This window comes from Channa argus, chromosome 12 (assembly GCF_033026475.1).
Source record: "Channa argus isolate prfri chromosome 12, Channa argus male v1.0, whole genome shotgun sequence".
In the NCBI taxonomy this organism is placed as follows: domain Eukaryota; kingdom Metazoa; phylum Chordata; class Actinopteri; order Anabantiformes; family Channidae; genus Channa; species Channa argus.
In genome coordinates, this window is record NC_090208.1 from 17570185 (window position 1) to 17589381 (window position 19197).

General features: G+C 39.5%; 3 protein-coding genes across 3 annotated transcripts; all 3 read left to right on the forward strand.

Moving 5' to 3' along the window:
- The first annotated feature begins 2044 nt into the window (after positions 1-2044).
- LOC137138213 (E3 ubiquitin-protein ligase TRIM39-like) lies at positions 2045-10147 on the forward strand. Its single transcript, XM_067525244.1, has 8 exons — positions 2045-2134; positions 3474-3955; positions 4312-4503; positions 5034-5129; positions 6456-6689; positions 8097-8244; positions 9025-9051; positions 9351-10147. Exons 1-8 carry the CDS (start codon positions 2128-2130, stop codon positions 9887-9889), a joined length of 1725 nt encoding a protein of 574 aa, XP_067381345.1. The 5' UTR covers positions 2045-2127; the 3' UTR covers positions 9890-10147.
- A 1448-nt stretch (positions 10148-11595) lies between these two features.
- On the forward strand, positions 11596-15707 carry si:dkey-46i9.6 (E3 ubiquitin-protein ligase TRIM39). The gene is made up of 7 exons (XM_067523257.1): positions 11596-11674; positions 12377-13409; positions 13869-13964; positions 14072-14302; positions 14418-14565; positions 14675-14701; positions 14791-15707. Exons 2-7 carry the CDS (start codon positions 12420-12422, stop codon positions 15342-15344), a joined length of 2046 nt encoding a protein of 681 aa, XP_067379358.1. The 5' UTR covers positions 11596-11674; positions 12377-12419; the 3' UTR covers positions 15345-15707.
- Positions 15708-15769: 62 nt separating this feature from the next.
- Positions 15770-19134, forward strand: LOC137137244 (E3 ubiquitin-protein ligase TRIM39-like). Its single transcript, XM_067523261.1, has 7 exons — positions 15770-15912; positions 16215-16803; positions 16886-16981; positions 17070-17303; positions 17643-17790; positions 17874-17900; positions 17974-19134. Exons 2-7 carry the CDS (start codon positions 16225-16227, stop codon positions 18522-18524), a joined length of 1635 nt encoding a protein of 544 aa, XP_067379362.1. The 5' UTR covers positions 15770-15912; positions 16215-16224; the 3' UTR covers positions 18525-19134.
- The last annotated feature ends 63 nt before the right edge of the window (positions 19135-19197 follow it).

A 19197-nucleotide genomic window follows, 5' to 3' on the forward strand; every position in this document is an offset into this window, starting at 1 on the left:
AGTTCATAATTATTGAATGAAATGTAGTGTATATATACACCCACTCACAGTGACTCAAATAGGACAGCACTCACCGGTACAGAAGACCAGCACTTCCAAAATGTACTTGTTGTGTAATGGGAGTACCAGGACACTATTAGTTTGTATTTCCTTTGTGACCCACCTGAAAACACTCACTTTGGAAAGCAGGAAAAGCTTTACCAAGCTTTAATTGTTTGTCATATATATAAAAACCCTTTAAGTTTCTATTAAGCTCAGCCCCCCAAACAAGTCCATTACCAATTAACAATTAAAATTAATATTTGTCTTTGTCTGTTGTTAGTTTGTGTGTGCTATTATTGTGCTCCTCACTAGTTAAGTGAGGTACAAGGCAGCAAAATTCTAAGTCAAGGAGAAAACATCAAAGCAAAGTCCTAAAAGTGTTCACAGTTCACGAGATGCAAGTGCGAGAAAGAGGAGAAAGGAATTTTTTTTTTTTTTTTTAAAAGAGATTTAAGTGCATAGGAAGATGCGTTGAATGAATAAAAAGAAAACATGGATCAGTAGGTTATTTCTGACCCCATCTTACTAACAGAGTGGTGGGTGGGAGGTGGATGAAATGTATGGAAATACACTAAACCAGTGATTAACTATGTTGTCAGCAAGGATGATTTGCATACTGCAGGTGATGTGACAAATGGAGCCACTGGTAATCATTTAACAACTTTGTCATTTATCGCTGAATACATCAACTGCATCATTTATCGCCATTGTAATTATATTTCATCTTCCCCTACAGAGCTCAAGACAGTGGAGTTATTATCATGTTTAGCATTTTTGACTAAACATTAGGCCATGGGGTCAAATCTGCAGGGCATCATAACATGTGAGCAAAGCCACTTTAACCCATCAGAAAATGGCTGTGATATAGAGCATATGTAATGAATTCATGGACAGTTAAAATGCATCCAGTGACTAAAACATTTATGAGCTCTGTTCAGCTATACTGGATGTGTCCCATAAAAACCAGAAACATGTCACGCAGAGCTGGGTATGCCCTCCTCATTATGCTACTGATACTTACTAGTTATATTGACAACAAGAAAAAATAGCCCAATAATGTTGTATTTGAATTAAAAACACTAGTATAAATTCTGTTAGAGTTGTATTGCAGGCAAATTTCAGCAGATGGGCGCCCATCAGGTGTTTTATTAAGTCGGTCCCACAACATCTACAAACTGAACAGTGTGTTCTAGTGTCCACAAACCAAACACCCACACACTTAAAACAACCAGCCACTACATTATGTTGATATTATATCAAACAAACCAGCCAGATTTAATGTTAGCAAACAACTAGGCCAGTTAGTACAATGCTGCCAGAGGCATCAAACATTTCAAATAACACCAAACACCTCTTCTGCCAACTCATGCTACCATGTGTTAGCCAGGAAATAGGCCTCAAGCCTGCCTGGTGCATCAAACATTTTGTTAACATGGAAAATTTTGTTTTTCTTTTTCTTTTCCATCATGTTCTTCTTCACCACAACCATTCAGCTGGCAGCCATGTGTATCACTGCCTGCTTCAGCTCTGCCCTTTTATACCTACTACACTCACTTAGCAGAGAAGGACTTTTTGTAATATGAAGGGGCCCAGATGTTCTTTAATGTAAAGGTCAACACACATGTTCCCCTTCATATTGTGCCACTTTAAAGACTGGTTTTATCCCATTTGAATAAAAGTTGTAAGGCACAAAACGTTGATTCTAAAATAACATAAAACTGTAAAACCTTTTAGTGTCGGTCACCTATCAGTGCTATTTTGTTTCCACAGCATTGAATTAGTTGTTTGAAAGCACTGTGACTTGAGCCGTTTAAACCCTGCTATCAGTGTCCATTCAGCTAAAGCTCTATTAACATGTCAAAAACACAACAGGTTCTTTGGTCTTTTCATACATCTACACCACAGAGCCATAGAAATCAGGGCCCGATAACAAAAGAGGGGGAAGTGAGGGAACTTGGGTGTGTCGCTCTGAGAGTGGGAGGAGCATTTCAAGTTCAGGAAGAGTACCTGAGCACCTGCTGCCCTGTAACTCATAGCAAAGTCCGTGTAGGTGTGTTATCGCACTGCTCCACGTCAGAGGAAAACATGCAGAGTAAGTTTGACTTACACCTATTTATAAGTTTGTAGGAAATCCTATGTTTTGTGAGTGTTTTATGACTACAGATAGCCTGTCTAATTTGTGTAGACGAAAAGTCACAAACTGTGTAAGTTGTAGTTGGACACACTTTGTCAACAATTAACCTTTCATAAAAACCTCCTCTGATTATGGAAAATTAAAGCTGAAAGCTGTGTTTGTGTCAGATCAAACTGATCAATAGCTGCTACTGTTATTTAGCAGTCCTATTTTACTAAAATTATACCTTAAACCTTGTCTGACACAGATTTCTTATCTACATTACATTACTATCAGCATATATCATTACAGAAACATAAAAAATAGTCAATGGTTTGATACATTCTAAAATCGAACTAATCAGGGTAAAATGGACAAATCAGTGAAGGCTGCTAAAAACAACAGTGGTTGTTGGTTGTATAGCTGATACAGTGACATTTCTTATAGTTCTATTGTGTTTTAGACCTGAAGCAGAGGCTATGAAGTGGAATGTCCTGTCATTCTACATTCCTCAGATAGTTTCATACTCGCCGCCGAGCGACACTTTTAAATGGACTTCCTTGTAATGTGAAAGCACTTTGGCAGTGCCCATCAAATGTATTTGAGATGAAAAATGCTTTCTCAGCTTGTGGTTCTTCACATTTTTCAAATTGATCTACATGTACATCTGATTCACATCATTTGTGGAAGTGTGAACTGAGTATATTTAAGGATTTTAAAAAGTAGCAGCCACCTTCTCATTACTTCCTTCAGCACAACCTTTTGTTAACCAGTTTTTCAGATTAAGAGACGACATGGCCATATTGCTCGAACCATTTTGTCTCTCCTCCTCTGTGACTCTTCATGATCTAAGTTATTGAGACAGAGTAAAGCTGTGCACATGCCGACCTTTAGAGTTTAATACGGCGTAACATCACATTTACTTAGCTCTCCCTCTACGTAAAATAGGAGTGCACTTCAATCACATCTATGGCCTGTCAGCCTTTTTATAGTACAATATAGTTTTTTTAGCCTGCTATTAAAAATGTGCCATTGAAGCTTTTATGGAAAGTGTGTAAATTGCTGTGCTCATTAATGTATTTTAAAACAAACGCTATCACATCATACTTTAAGTTTGCTTGTGCAGGACTAAATAATTTGGAGTAGTTGCTTTTGGATATTAGTTATCAAAATCATGTAAGACATTCTGACTGAACATGTTTGACAAAAACATTTAGTTCTGTATGGTTTAATAGGTGGTATATTTCTAATGTAGCTGAGGACTTGGTGCCTCTGACTTCAGTTGTCTGTTTTTACCCTTTTTCTCACTTTCTTCCAGGCATAGGCTCTCCAAGAGGCCAGGTCCTCTCAGAGGAGCAATTCAGCTGCTCCATCTGTCTGGAGGTGTTCGTGGAGCCAGTCTCCACACCCTGTGGCCACAGCTTCTGCAAGGCCTGCCTACAGGGATACTGGGACCACAGCAAGAAGTTCACCTGCCCCATGTGTAAGAAGACTTTCTCAAGAAAACCTGAGATGAGTGTCAACAGGGTCCTGGCTGAAATCTCCTCCCAGTTTCAAGGGCTGGTGATTGCAGGGGGAACGAATGAGGGTGGCGGGGCTGGTGGAGCTGCCTCACGCGGATCCACAATGAATCTCACCCCAGAAAAAGCCCACGGCTCTGCAGGAATGGACACAGGGGAGTTTGCCCGAGCTGGGGAGGTTCCCTGTGATGCTTGTATTGGGAGGAAGCTAAAGGCACTCAAGTCTTGTGTGAACTGCCTCGGGTCTTTCTGTGAGACCCACCTCAGGCATCACAAAAAGGTCAGTTTGTTTTTATAGTTTATACTAAAGGTAAAGACAAAGACTACAGTAGGTTTTACCTAACCACAAAATATATAGTACTCAAACACATTCATCACTATAGTAAGATTATTTCCAATTCATATACAGTTCTTCATTTGTCTCTTTGGAAAATAAACTGGGTAATAATTGTTTCTCTCTCGAATATATATGCATCAAAGTGATCTGACTGCTCCTGTCTCTGAAAACTCTTTTTACTATATACCACAGAGCAGATTTATTAAATATACTCATGGTAAAATAAGATAATCAGTGGCAGGTCGCCTGGTTGCCTTCCTTTTACATTTACTGATTAAAATTTGTCTCCCATTATGCAGATGAAGTCCTTCGCATCGCATCGTCTAATTGAACCCACTTTTCACCTGGAAGAAAAGATTTGTAAAAAACACGAGCGTCTTCTGGAGCTTTACTGCCGCAGTGACCACGTCTGCATCTGCAAGGCCTGTGCCGAGGCCACGCACAAATCGCACGACATTGTCTCGGCCGACCATGAGTGGAAGAAGAAAATGGTGAGTTGTAGTCATTTGGCTGGTTGTGCACTGTATGTGAGAAGGTTTAGATTTTATATCTTGCCTTAAAGGATAACTTTAAGGAAACTTTTCTAAATGATTTTAACAGTCCATAATCACCAACAGAATCCAAAACCAACAATGAATATTCTCTACTCACCTTAAGTCAGTTAACAGCCTGCAGCTGGATTAGCTTCTGTTCCATAGACCTCTGTTGTTGTCTAAAAACCATAAAAACAAATCAACAACACACACAGCTCCACTGGATCACATATGTCTTTATTCCAAAAGCTGATGAACAAGCCAATTTAGGCCTCGACAACAGGCCGTAACATATGTGAGTAGAGAGGACTCAGTGTTGGTATTAGCATAGTGGATGATACAATTTAAACTATTACCAAAATTATCCTCTTAAAACTGTTGGATAAAGGTCTTGCCTATAGTTATAAAGTGTGGATAAGTGATTTTTTTATATTTACAAAGCTGTGTTAATAACACTTTTGCTCATCCATAATTATGTATTTTAACAGAGCACCATGGGAAAGAAGAAGTCAGAACTGAAACATCTGATCAAGGAAAGAGCCAAGAAACTGGAGGAGATCAAACAATCCATAAAGGTCATCAAGGTATGACCTCTTCACTTTTCACAACTACTACAGAAGGAGAGTAACTCACTTAACAGAAACCTGACCAGAGTCCTAACTGTGCATGTGTGTTTTTAGATCCCCAAACCCTAAGGAGACAAGAATACAGCACATGTAGAATTATTGGAGTAGATTTTCCTTTTTTTACATACAGTAAATCTGCAAACATTGTTTTCTATGATAGAATTCAGATATGCTGTATTCTTTAGGAGAGTGGGATCTGGAGTTTGGACTTAAAGTTGACTAAGCTACTGTACACACCTTCATTCAAATGTTCTTCATATTTGTTTTTAGAACTTCATAATTTTAGGCTGGTTCGATCATAAAATAGCAGTTTATCAGAAGTAGGTAACACAGACTGACAATGTGTATATTGTATCAGGATCAGTACTTTTACTCCAGATTGTCCAAATAACATGTGGGACTTTCAGCATGTCACGTGTCTTTAGGTCTGTTGTTGCTGTTATTGCAGCATGTTAAATATTTGCTCAGTCTATTTTAATGCACTGCTTCTCATGCACTAACGCTTCAAAAGCTTTATTTGCACTTCAAGCGGCTCTCTGATCCAGACAGGGCTCGTAAACGTGAGCAGGCCGTTGTTCAAGGGTACTTTGATCTGAATCTGTTGCTATAACCTTTCAGATAATCCTTTCTCCCATCATACGGCAGATTTACTATGTTAGAGAATCTAAATCTCATCTGGACAGAACATTACATCCGTCTCATACCTCTCGTGCTCTGCAGTGGTGGAGACATTTGTTTTTTTTCTGTCACACACCAGTTGGTTGATTTGTCTAACCAGTCTGACCGGAGTTAATGTTTACCACACATCAAGGTTCCCACACCCAGCTTTTACCTACAGCCTAATCCCAGTAAAATCTTGTTCAAGACCATAAGGAATTATAATGCTTTTGTTCAGAGGACTGAACTCATATTGAAGATTATATTCAACATTAAAAATGTTGATAAGAACTTTTCTCAGATTGAGTAATTATCTGCCTACTCAACTTTTGTAAATTTGTAACTATGTCAATAGCTGTGTGTGCGTGTGTTTGTGTGCATACTGTTAAGACACCTGACTGACTGCAGTCTGTGGGTGGATGTTATTGATAGACTTGGCGATAAAAACATTGGCGCGTCACTGAATTCTTTAAGTTCTGATGCCGAACAATAAACCAAAACTAGTGAAATAAACTCTAAAGTAACAAATTAATAAAAGCACACAAACCCTTCCGCTTAGGTGAGGAGATGCTTGTCAGTCTTATTGTACTTACATGTTTACCTCAACCTCTGCCCCCTGCTTTGCAGGCCAGTGCCCAGAAGGAGTTGGAGGAGAGTTGGCAGGTGTATGCCGAGCTGCAGCGGATGGTGGAGCAGAGTCAGGCGGAGCTGGTGGAGCAGATTGCCACGCGGCAACGTGAGGCAGAGCGTCATGCTCAAGAAGTGGCTCGAGGTTTGGAGAACGAACTCAGTCAGCTGAGAAGGAAGAGCAGCGAGCTGGAAGCTATCACAGAGACCCAGGACAAAGTGGTCTTTCTGCATGTAAGACAGGCTTAAAGGTGGTGCAGCTTTTAGGAAGCTAAAATTGTGAAGATGAAATGTATCTTCAGAGGTGGGGGAAGTACAGAAAGTCAAAATCGCAAGTAAGCGCCTAAAAAGTATACAAGCTCTAAAATATTCGACAAAAACTATTTTAAATTATTTATCGTTCAACAAATTTTTAAAGATAAAATTATGGAAAAGATTTCACTAATTCATAAAATATAAGTGCAAAACATCTTTGTTAACTACAGATTTTATTATACTTTGTTTAGATTATATTTTGTACAATTGCAAAGGAGCCAACTAAAACAAATAAACACAGTGGAGTAAAAAGTGCAATTTTTCCTTCTGAAATGTAGCAGAGTAAAAGTATTATAAAATGGAAATACTACTGGAAAGTACCCTTAAAAAATACGCAATTGCAGTAATTGAGCATTTCACGTTGAGCTGTGAATAAATTCGAAAACAATGATTGGAAAAAAAGAGATTTTTAAATATCAAAATAATAATAAGCTACTTAGCATCACCATCTTACCACTTTTTCCTTATACTTTGGGTTATTTCTTTCATTTCTCTTGCCTTTCATTTTTTTAGGTCATGACCACACAGACACTGATTGTTAAGTTACATTCTGGCATTTATTATTTAGTCATCTAGTGTGCAGCCTTCATACTCAAGATAGCAAGTACCTAGATTTGGTAAAAGGATAACTGTGTAAACTGTGTCATTGAAATTGACCCCTAACTACCTACATTTTATTACTACACTCACTAACCAGTCAAAAATGAATTAATGTTCTAATTGTATAAATATGTATTAATATTAATATGTTTATTGAATCTAGATCTACATCAAAGTTTCTATGAAAAGAGCTATTATGGATGTTCCCCCCTGTTTATTTATCCTGTGCAGTTATAAGTGAAATGTTGATTCCGTCTTACATGAAAGGCGTATGGGTTTAGAGCTTTTTTAGACAGAATGAGGAGCAGCAGGGGCATAAATCCTCATTTAAGCAAAAACAATTTTTGGATGAACAAAGTTGAGCTTGTGCAGGAAAATACATTTGTCTGTGACCCACCTGAAATAAATGAGCACATCTGGACTATCTCCAGCTTTGATTTTAATGACAAAGGGAGTATGTGCAGACTGCTCTCAGTTGATATCTGCATTACTAGATTAAAATTTACAGAGACCAACAGCAATTGTGTAGGTCTGGCCACTGTCAAAAGGTTTTCCATATAAATCAATAAGATAGGGCCGAACACAGATTTTAATTTTATCTTTCATATCTGCCCACCAGCAGCATTTTCAATGCATTTTTTTGTGCTGCAAACACTCTATTTCCCCTGAGGACTTATTCAATTTAAATTTCATCATTCCTCGTGTAACCTCTTCCATTTCCTCTAGAACTTGGCAACTATGCAGCCCCCAGGAGAGCTCACTGACTGGTCAGCGGTTAGCATTAACACTGACCTCTACCTGGGAACCATTAGCTCCTCTGTCAGCTGCCTTGTGGACAAGTTCCAGGAGGAGCTTAAAAGATTGTTCGGGAAAGGTAAAGATGGCTGTTATGATAAAACACTGCTCTATAAAAGATTCATCATCCATAAAAAAGAATACATGTGAAAATAACAAAACCAGAATGTGTATGTGTAGTAACTTAATGAGTGCGTCCAACCTTGTGCACACATACATACAATATGCTACAAGGACAGCTGGACATGTCAGGTCAAGATACTCATTTGTGCAAAGTGCAAAGATAATAATGTATTATGGAAAGAAATCTCTGGAAGTGCTTTTAGTAGTACAAAGTATTTTGCAATCTACATGTACACAGGACTCTTTGGAACTGTGGGAAAAAGAACTAGACTTAACGACTTATAGTGTTTTTTTAGTAAAATCATACACACACCCAACATGCTGTACTGAGCATCTGTCTGGATTACACTACGTAGCAGTGAAATCCATCTTGTCTTGTCTGATGCCAACCACACTTCCTGTGCAAAATCCAAATCGGGGGATATCTAGGTCACTGCATGAGCGCTCTGAAATATAAAAGTGACTCAGCAGTGCACCACATTGGCACATTCACACACATGCAAGATGGTTGGACAGATGGGGGTAGTGTAGTGTTGATACCACTTGGAATCAGTGGAGTGGCAGCAGCAGAGAGCTGACTGACAGCAGCACATGTCTTGAGCATTTACAGCTCTGGATTAGATCCGCATACTGTATTTACCACCCACACGTGCTTTCTGCTCTGACTTTGACTCTGCAACCAAATGCCTTGCTGACTTTCTTTCTCCCCCTCTCTGTCTCTCTCTATCCCTCTCAGAGCTCCGTAAGATGCAAAACTATTCAAGTGAGTATGATTTTAATTTGTCATACTTTTCATGCCATTGTTATTCACTTGTAATTTGTTTATGGCAGGGAGTCGTGACATATTTTGCATCTTGAGCAGTGCAGCTTAAAGTAATGTTCAGTTCTCCCAGTTTTCCACAAGATGGTGCCACTCTTTCCCAGCAAAGACAGCAAAGATAGTATTTATATTATAAAGTTCACTGTCACATCTTCGCAGAAATTATGTACATTTACCCATTTTGAGACATATATACGTTACTTGGAAAGTTGACTGACACTCTGCCCATCTTCCACGTCTAGATGAGGTGATTTTGGATGCTACCACTGCCCAGAGAAACTTGGTCGTGTCTGATGACAGACGCCAGGTGAAGTATGATGAGCGCAAGACCTCCCACTCGGAGGGCCCCAAGTGCTTCAGCCCTGCCCTGTTCATTCTGGGCCGGGAGGGTCTTAACTCTGGACGACACTACTGGGAGGTGGACGTGGGGCGTAAGACAGCCTGGACACTTGGTGTAGCCCGTGCTTCAGTCCATCGTAAGGGTGAGATCATCCTGAGTCCTGAGGGGGGCTTCTGGTGCCTGTGGCTGAAGAACGGGGAGGTCAAGGCTCTGGCATCGCACCGTCTGCCTCTAATGCTTCCCTCCCCACCCAGCAAAGTGGGAATCTTCCTGGATTATGAAGGAGGTCAAATTTCTTTCTATGATGTGAAAGCACGTTTGCATCTCTACACCTTCTTTGATACCTTTGTTGAAAGTCTGTACCCAATATTTAGCCCCTGTCTTAACCATGAGGGGAAAAACTCTGCTCCCCTCATTATAACTCCTGTTAAACACACATGAGACAGTCAGTCAGTATAAAATTTGGTGGGAAGATATATGTTTATGGCAGTTTGAAGAGGTGTTTTTCTTCCCCTGCAAGTATAAAGATTTCTTTGGTAAATGACTCGGTGATGACAACTCAGTGAAAATGTTTTAAAAAGTAGGTCAAAGTAAGTAAGTAAGTAAAATTAGGTGTAATTCAGATACTAGAACTGTCACTGACCCACATAGTGATTGTTTGATATAAATAAATAAAAATAATGATCGTATTTCCTGTTTGTTTTTGGTTAAAGGAACCCCAAATGCAATAACTCCATTCTACGCAATTGCATATTAACAATAATCTATTTTAGAATTGATTAGCATAAAATATATCCCCTTCATACTGCATTCCTGACTGCAAAATTGCACATATTGTAAAATAAATTAGAAGATATCTTGGTGTAAAAGCTGTTTAGGTCTTATATAGTGACTTATTGTGAAGGCAGCCCTGGTGTAGTTGAACATGTTAAGTTGAATAATGTTCTCTTGCACTTTTCTTACTGTGTAAGTCTTTAATTATGAAAGTTTTGGGAATTTTACATGGATTTTCATGAAACAATGAATTCAGATAGAAATGTAATGTCTACATGTTGCTTGAAGAACCAAATGACAGATGTTTGTACAGTAGATATGGAAGGATTATGACATTATTTGCATTTTTTTGTGAACTTATTTGTCAAAGACATTAAAATATACAATGCTGTATTTTGTAGCAAATGTATGCCTTTGTACCAATTTCTGAACTTATCAAATAAAGATGATCAGTCACAAATAAGTCAACGTAAGTGATTTGGCATGAGTTTTTACGCTGGATGTCCTTCCTGCTGTAACCCTCCCATTTTATCTGGGCTTAGGATCTCCGAAACCGATCTTGGTGCCTAGGGCGGGCCACACCTGGTGCGGTGGAATTCATGCCCGTGGCCTTCTGCATCCCAAACCAATGCTCTAACCACTGAGCCACCAGCCCCAACTTGATCAGTCGCATATAAATAATTAACATATTTTTCATGTGGGAGAGAGGGATTTAACAGTGTGTGCAGATTTAAAGACCCTTTCCTTAACCCTGAATGTAACAGAATTATCACTGGTACATTTTGGCTTCTTTCAGCCATAGTAAGATGGCTTTACAGTTCATGACTTGATTGTTAGGCTTCATTCTCGCTGCTCTCATCAGTAATACCAAATCAGCTATTATTTCTGCGATAGACACAACTTTAAATGAGTGCTAATGTTACTTTCATATGTGTTTTATACATGTGAAGCCAGCACCTAGGTGTCTTTGCTTATCAGAAAAAAAGGTGCTCACCTCTGTCCAACAGTTTCACTGACATGTTATAAATTCAAAAGGCAGCTTTAGCAATAATTGTTATAATTTTGCACCAGCACAAGTTGTGGCTAGAACCTCTATGTTTCATGCATTATTCGCAAACTACAATTAGATCTATACAGAAATAAATGAATCCCTCCCTCAGGCAATCTTTAGAACCCATCGCAACACGATGTAGCCTGTATGTGTTTGTTATGTTCGTTCTCTCCTGTGTGTGACCCATGCAGGACTCATGGTACTCTCAGAAGGGTAAAGTCAATCCTCCTGGAGCTTCGAGAGCCATGACTACGGAGTATAAATTTGTATCTGGGGTAAAAAGAGAGGGAGGGAGGGGCGTATATTTTGGGTCTGAAGTGTGTGGGGAACTAGGGGTGGAAGAGGTTGCAGCTTGTCTCAGATGTCAGTACACAGCGGAGTCTCGAGGCAGCTGCTCTCTGGTGAGTGCCGTCATATCTCTGCTTTTCTGTCCTCACTCTCTGCTGTGTTTTAATTTCCATTCTGTCACATCTGCTTCTCTGCACAATAGTAGTACTTTCTTAGGGGAGTGTTGTTGTAATTTGGGGATTTTTTGGCAGCTGCATACTTGTGTCATAAGCTAAAAAGATCTTATGTAAAAGTTTATTACAAATTAAAAAATGCTACAAATACAATAAAAACAAAATACATTTTTTTACTATAATTGTAATTGGTTGTAATTTGTTGTATTTTTAATATTTTATTTTATTTTATATATATATATATATATATATATATATATATATATATATATATATATATATATATATATATATATATATATATATATATATATATATAAAGAGATCACTTGCTATGGCAGTATTTTTGGAAAGATGTTAATTTGGTCCATCATGAATACCTAGGCCTCAAGCAAAGAGCTGCGTGTGTTAAAAGTCAAACTCATAAACTGACAGTGCGACCAGTGATGTCATGTTATATGTAAAAAAACAAACAAGCAATAATGTCTTAAATACTGGCTTGCCTATAATATTGGCTTGCATTGGCTTTGGCATGAATTTGAAACAATAAATGAGTCATGTCATGCTGTGTGTAGTAAATTTGCATGCAAATGCGCTCAAATAAAATCACGCCTTCTAACCCTAGCGACCTCAATATCACAGCAGGTTTGATGTCCCATTCAAAGGCTGGTAGCTTGCGCTGAAAATGACCCTCCCTCTCCGCCGTGTAGGAATGGCTGCTGCTGGAAACCTTTCTGAAGAGCAGGTGCACTGCTCCATCTGTCTTGACGTCTTCACCAACCCTGTATCCATCCCCTGTGGACACAACTTCTGCCAGAGCTGCATTCTAGGATACTGGAAAACCAGTCCTTTGTATCAGTGTCCCATGTGTAAAAAGTCTTTCCACAAACGGCCTGATATTAGTGTAAATACTGTGCTGAGGGAAATTGCAGAGCAGTTTAAAGAGCTAAGGGTTAAAGGCATAGAAGGAAAGGTGAGCAAAGAGTCCGACAAGGGGCAAGAAAAGAAGTGGACAATGGAAAGAAGGAAAAAAGAGGATGAGGAGAGGCTTTTGGAGAAAGATCAGAAGCAGCAGCTATTGGAAGAGCTGAAGAAGAAGCAAGACAAGGAGAGGAGAAAGAAAGAGGAAGTGAAGGAGAAACAAGCAAAGAGGACGACTGTGCCAGAGGACTTGCCGCCATTAATTCCACCAGTGTCAATGCCCCAAACCTCACCTCCGCCACCACCAGGGTTAAAGCCGTCCTCCCAAGCCACAGGTCAAGGTCCACCACCACTTCTGTCCCAAACATCACCCCCAACATCAGCTCAAATCCCCGCTTCTCCATCTTCTCAAACCTTACCTTCACCTCTTTCCTCTTTAGTTACACCTCCTTGCTGGGAGGAGGTACTGTGTGATGTTTGCCTCGGGGAAGGCAGACCGAAAGCGGTCAAATCATGTCTTGTTTGTCTGACTTCCTACTGCGAGGAGCATCTGAAATCTCATGCTGGCAGGTTCACTAAGCACAAGCTAATGGAGCCTGTCGCCAACATGGCTGACAGGATGTGTCCAAAGCACGAGAGACTCTTGGAGCTGTTCTGTAAGAAGGAACAGACCTGTGTGTGTGTACTCTGCACTGAGACGGACCATAGAGCGCACTACACTGTCCCTGTGGAAAGGGAATGGACAGAAAAAAGGGTGAGGCAGACTTGTTACAATCTAAATATAAGGTTCAATTGTGCAATTGTGTCTTAGGAGCAGAACCACTTTTATGGTTAAAAACTAATTGGGGGAGTATTTGAAAAAAAGAGTAATATTTCACATTCCATCACACTTTCACCAAAAATTTTTCCTCATGCATCAACTCAAAGCAAAGTAAACATGGTTTTATATAGGTCTGTGTGTATCATTACAGTGTACATAATAGATATCATGAGAACCATGGTGCTCAGAGGCACTTGAGTACAGTACAAGTACAAAAAGTACAAAAGTTGAATATGGATGAAAATATAAGAACTGCCGTTTTGTTTTCAATCAAATTACACAAAAATTGCACACTCCTGAGACAGACGGAGAAGACATTTATTGGGTCAAATAATACCAGTTTTTAAATGCGTGCCTGTCACTAACTACAGTATGTGAAATGGTGATGCACAGGGACAGCTTAAGAGGACTGAAATAGATGTCCAGCAGATGATCCAGGACCGAGTGAAAAAGGTGGAGGAGATCAAACACTCTGTGCAGCTCAACAAAGTGAGTCCCACTGAGATCCAATAGAAACTACTGTCAGACAAATGAAATCAGAGATTGCATTTACATGAATGATTTGTTAGACACATTATTTTTGTCTGTATTTTCAGGCCAGTGCTCAAAAAGAGATTGAGGAAAGTATCCACATCTTCTCTGAGCTGGTACGCTCCATCCAGAAGACTCAGGCCGAGCTGGTTTTGGCTATAGAGGAGAAGCAGAGGCAGACTGAGATTTGGGCTGAAGGCCTCATCACTGAACTGGAGCAGGAAATTGCTGAGTTGAAGAGGAGGAATACGGACCTGGAATATGTGGCTCGGACTGACCATATTCACTTCTTAAAAGTGAGGGTCATCATCCATTCATCCATTCATTATCTGTAACCGCTCATCCTGTTTAGGCTCTAATTTGAGGCCAATTCAACTAACTTGTTGTTTCTTATGGTTTATCTCCCTGTAGAGCTTCCCAGCCCTGAGCATTCCTCCTTCTGTTAAAGACTGGTTTGAGACCAGCGTTCCCACTGACATCTGCGTAGGCATGATCAGGAGATCCGTGTCCAAACTGGAGGCAACGTTAAGTGAAATGATTGACAAACTGGCTGAAAGTGGTAAGCTTACCTTTAATATTCTAGGTGTTTCACATGCGTTTATCTTTGGTTTTAACATGACAGCATCACCCGTCTATCTAAAAAAATGTGTCTCTTTTTTTTTTTACAGAGATCCAAAAGATTCTGAAATACACAGGTATGTTACTCTTGTCTTGCATTTGGTTTTACTTAATCACCACCTCAATTTTTTTCAAGCAAAATAAAACATTTGTAATGTTTCTTCAGTGGATGTCACCCTGGACCCCGATACAGCCAATCCATGGTTGCAACTTTCTCAGGACAGACATCAAGTGAGACACCTAGGAGCGTGGCAGGACCTGCCAGACCACCCTGACCGCTTTGACACAGTGGTCATTGTCCTGGGCTGTGAAGGCTTCACATCAGGGAGACATTACTGGGAGGTCCAGGTTGGGGACAAGGATGACTGGTACCTGGGTGTAGCCAAGTCATCTGTCAACAGAAAGGGTAGGATCTCTGTAAACACCACCCAAGGCTACTGGGCTCTGGCCATGAAGAAAGGTCAAGGGTACCGGGTGTCAACATCTCCACCCTTACTGCTCCACCTTGACCCAAAGCCCAAGCATGTGGGTGTGTATGTGGACTATGAAGATGGGCAAGTGTCGTTTTATGACATAAGGACTCGGACTCATATTTATACATTCAGAGATACTTTCACAGAGAAGATTCTGCCCTTTTTCTACCTGTACTGCTGCGACAAAGCCTCTGATACCATCATGATATGTCCTGTGAATGAGAAAAGTCTGATCAAGCAAACCTAAGGACGTATTTGACTGTAGAAACAACACTGAAAAGCCCTCATTAAGTGAAAACAAACTGCCTGCTATCATGAAATCTAATGTTATTATGTGTACAATGTACAGTAGTACACAATGCATTTGCAATTCGTTAAAGGAACAGTGGAAATACCCTTGATGCCTCTTGCGGAGAGTTAAATAAGGAAATTGATATTACTCACAAAGCTGCAGAGCAGGTTTGCTTAGCTCAGCATAAAGAGCTAAACAAAACATCAACACCTGCCTTATCTGTTTTGTTTTATTTGTAATTTGTTTTCATTTTACAACGATCTGCCTTTCTGTGTGCTGAGGAGATGTAACAATAAAAGCTCTCTCAGATTTTCTTAAGTGTGACTCTGACTTTCTGACTCTGAGTTTCATTTCAGCAAAATGCTGTCACTTTACCACACCCACCAAAGTGTGTGGCACTTCACCAGCTCCTCTGGGCTCGTTCATCCATTTTCATGTGAGAGGTGATGAGTGCTGAATAGTTTGTGGTGCCATAATTACGACGTAGTCTTGCATGTAAGAGGTCTGTGGAAGTTACAGTCAGGTAAGTCGTTCTTTCAGCTAATTTTGCTACTTCCTAATATTTTCCTTTTAAAGTACTGAACTCCATAAGAATGTGTTGCAGTAAAAAGATGTGCAAGTTGTTTCACATGAAAATGACTCATTGGGTGGGTCAGGACTCACATTGTAAACAACCTAAAAATAGACATGAATCCAATGATTTTTTTAATCTTTTTTCGTTGTTTTCTCTTGATTTGCTGTTATAACATGTTCCATTTAATGTAAAATCACAAAAGAACAGAAAAATACATTATATCCATCAATTTCTGCAATCATCATTTTCAGCAATCCCACCATGTCATCATTGAATATCCTCGCCTCATTGCCAGAGAATCATTTCCAGTGTTCAATCTGTCTGAACATCTTCAGCGAACCAGTTACCACACCGTGTGGTCACAACTTCTGCAAAACCTGCCTTAGTGTGCACTGGGACAACAGCGAGCTATGCCACTGCCCGAAGTGCAATAAAAGATTCTACGGGAGGCCCGAGATCTCCACAAACATGGTTATTGAAGATATTTCTGCACAAATAAAGAAGAGAAAAGTGGAGACACTTGAAATTACTGATGTGCCGTGGCAAGTGAAGTGCGATGTTTGCACAGAATTTAAGTTCAAGGCCCTGAAGTCATGCCTGGTGTGTCTGACGTCATATTGTGAAGCCCACCTGGAACCTCACCAGAGAGTCCCCTCCCTGATGAGACACAAGCTGATCGACCCGGTGGAGAACCTGGAGGAAAGAATGTGTGAGAAACATGAGAGGATCCTGGAGCTTTTCTGCCGGAATGAACAGGTGTTAATTTGTCTGCTGTGCAGTGAGACGGACCACAAAAACCATGAAACTGTGTCGGTGGAAGAAGAAGGGGCTCAACAGAAAGTAAGAAAGTTTATTTTAGTTTTGTTTATTTTGAGTAAACCAAACCTGATTTGATATAACTGTCTCTTTTTCTAAACTATAGGAAACTATTGATTCCAAAAAAGCAAAGATCAAAATGATGATTGAGGAAAGAATGGTAAAAATACAGGAATTTACCAAGTCATCTGAAATGAACAAAGTGAGTACTGGGACAAAAATAACACATGTAAAAATCTGCACTTGAATCAAATTAAAATATTCTAACAATGTAATTTTGTTTATTATAGGAGACAGCCATCACAGAGCTTAATGACAGCAATAAGTTATTTAATACTCTGATGAGCCAAGTGCAAGACATGCACGCTAAACTGAAATTCAACATTGAAAATAAGCTCAGAAAGTCACAAGACAGAAACGAAGCAAGGATTCAAGTGCTCAATGACGAAATAATAAACCTGCAGGGAAAGCATGCAGAGCTGGAGGAGCTCTCACAAAGTGACGACCACCTTCACATCCTGCAGGTTAGTTAACGCCACCTAATAGCCACAAACATTCACTGAGACGCTTAGTAACATGACTGGAGAAAAAAGGGAAATATCACTGTCAGGTGGCTGGAAGTCCAGTTTTTTTGTCAAACAATTTTTGCTTGTCAGTCATCCTTGCATCAATTTAAATTGTATGAACTTAAATGAAAAGTGCAAATAAAGTTTGATTGATTTAATTTGTTAAGGACATTTTTTCTTGTTGTTTTTATGTAACAGTTTGGAGAGAAAGAAGACAACCTGATAATGCTTGTTTGGTTCTATTTAAATAAAATACGCCCATGCCACTAACAGTCATGTGGTTGTGAATCATGTCAGACTTTGCAGGCCCTGAACAACCTATCCAACATCAAGGACTGGTCTATTATCAGGGTTTACTCAGAGCTGTGTGTGCAGACAGTGAGGAGAGCTATGTCTCATCTTGTGCACATTTTTCATACAGAACTGAAAACTCTAACAAACATGGGTAAATAACTGCAATGTTTGCATTATTACACACATCTTTATGTCATGAGTTGTGTTTATATGTTGTGTTTTTACTTCTTACAGAACTGAACAGAATGAGAAAATATAAAGGTAAGGTCAATAATGCATTTGATATACTAACAAAATGCAGAATATTTGCTTTAACTGAACCTAATTTTGTCAGAGTCTGTCACCTTTGACCCGATCACTGCTGGCTGCCACCTTGTGGTGACTGAATTTGGGAAACGTTTAAAGTACTCCAGATATGCCAGCCACTCGTCATCTGATGAACTGGATAATATCGACTTTCCAATGGTTTTGGGAATGAGGGGCTTCACATCTGGGCGGCATTACTGGGAAGTCCAAGTGGGCCTGAGAAACAACTGGGATGTTGGTGTTGCCAAGGAAACAGTAAGCAGAACAGGGAAGCTCTTTCTCAAAAGGGAAAATGGATTTTATGCTATAGGGAAAAGGGGTTTTGATTACCAAGTTCACAGCACACCCTACACAGTCCTCCACTTGTGTCCCAGACCAAGAAAACTAGGAGTTTACGTGGACTATGAGGAAGGCAGAGTCTCGTTCTATGAAGTAAACCAGAAATTGCACATTCACTCTTTCACAAGAGAGTGTTTCACAGAGAAACTGTTCCCATACTTTTATCTGCACAGCAAGGCAAAGAAATCTGAGCCCTTGATTATTACTTCGATGGAAGATCCAGGGTCTACGCTTTCTTAGTTTGGCTCTGTCCAAGAAGCTAAAAAATAATAATGAATAATCCAACATTGTGTGTCCAACAAGTGTGTCCAACACTGAATTTTCTTCATTTCTGCTCTGCTCTGTTCTGCTACCAAACATAAATAGAGAAGATTTAGTTTAGGTTCAAGTGTTTGTGTGGTAATTATGGGTGATATGATTATTTTTAGAAAATTACTGGAATTATGCCTTAAAAGTTAAGTTAAAACTGATTTTCTCTAGCATATAATCATCATACATACTGACTCAGAGAGAAACAAGTATTTTGTCTTTTGGATTCGGGAAGGCTTAAGCAAAAGAAGACACTTTTAATACTCTTGTATGTTGGGTACTACTCTTGTTTCAGCCACTTCAATAGAAATCTATAACTTGAACGTGTTGCTTAGCTATAAGCATACAGTGGCTGTTTGGGAGAAGGGTGTAGCGAAATCTACGTTCACACCAAAGTTCGCACTTGAATTAAAACTCATGCAAACAACATCTCAGGTGACGGTTTAATGAACTACTGTGTATAAATTATTTTATGTCTTGCCAATTTCAGTGAATGTTTATTGAGCTCCCTCAGTGGAATAAACATTGAATAAGCTATAAATGCGTGTTTGCATTCTTACTGAACATAGTTGCCCTTTTTAGACAACGTCACTACATTATAAAG

What these genes read in the sequence shown, in the direction of transcription:
- si:dkey-46i9.6 (XM_067523257.1), top strand. Translation starts at nt 12,420, where the DNA reads ATGACCCTCCCTCTCCGCCGTGTAGGAATGGCTGCTGCTGGAAACCTT. An exon ending in ACTCTGTGCAGCTCAACAAA is followed by an intron (nt 13,965 to 14,071) that starts GTGAGTCCCACT and finishes CTGTATTTTCAG; the next exon opens with GCCAGTGCTCAAAAAGAGAT. An exon ending in AAAGATTCTGAAATACACAG is followed by an intron (nt 14,702 to 14,790) that starts GTATGTTACTCT and finishes ATGTTTCTTCAG; the next exon opens with TGGATGTCACCCTGGACCCC.
- LOC137138213 (XM_067525244.1), top strand. An exon ending in ATGAGTGGAAGAAGAAAATG is followed by an intron (nt 4,504 to 5,033) that starts GTGAGTTGTAGT and finishes GTATTTTAACAG; the next exon opens with AGCACCATGGGAAAGAAGAA. An exon ending in ACAAAGTGGTCTTTCTGCAT is followed by an intron (nt 6,690 to 8,096) that starts GTAAGACAGGCT and finishes CATTTCCTCTAG; the next exon opens with AACTTGGCAACTATGCAGCC.
- LOC137137244 (XM_067523261.1), top strand. Translation starts at nt 16,225, where the DNA reads ATGTCATCATTGAATATCCTCGCCTCATTGCCAGAGAATCATTTCCAG. An exon ending in AGTCATCTGAAATGAACAAA is followed by an intron (nt 16,982 to 17,069) that starts GTGAGTACTGGG and finishes TGTTTATTATAG; the next exon opens with GAGACAGCCATCACAGAGCT. An exon ending in ACCACCTTCACATCCTGCAG is followed by an intron (nt 17,304 to 17,642) that starts GTTAGTTAACGC and finishes GAATCATGTCAG; the next exon opens with ACTTTGCAGGCCCTGAACAA.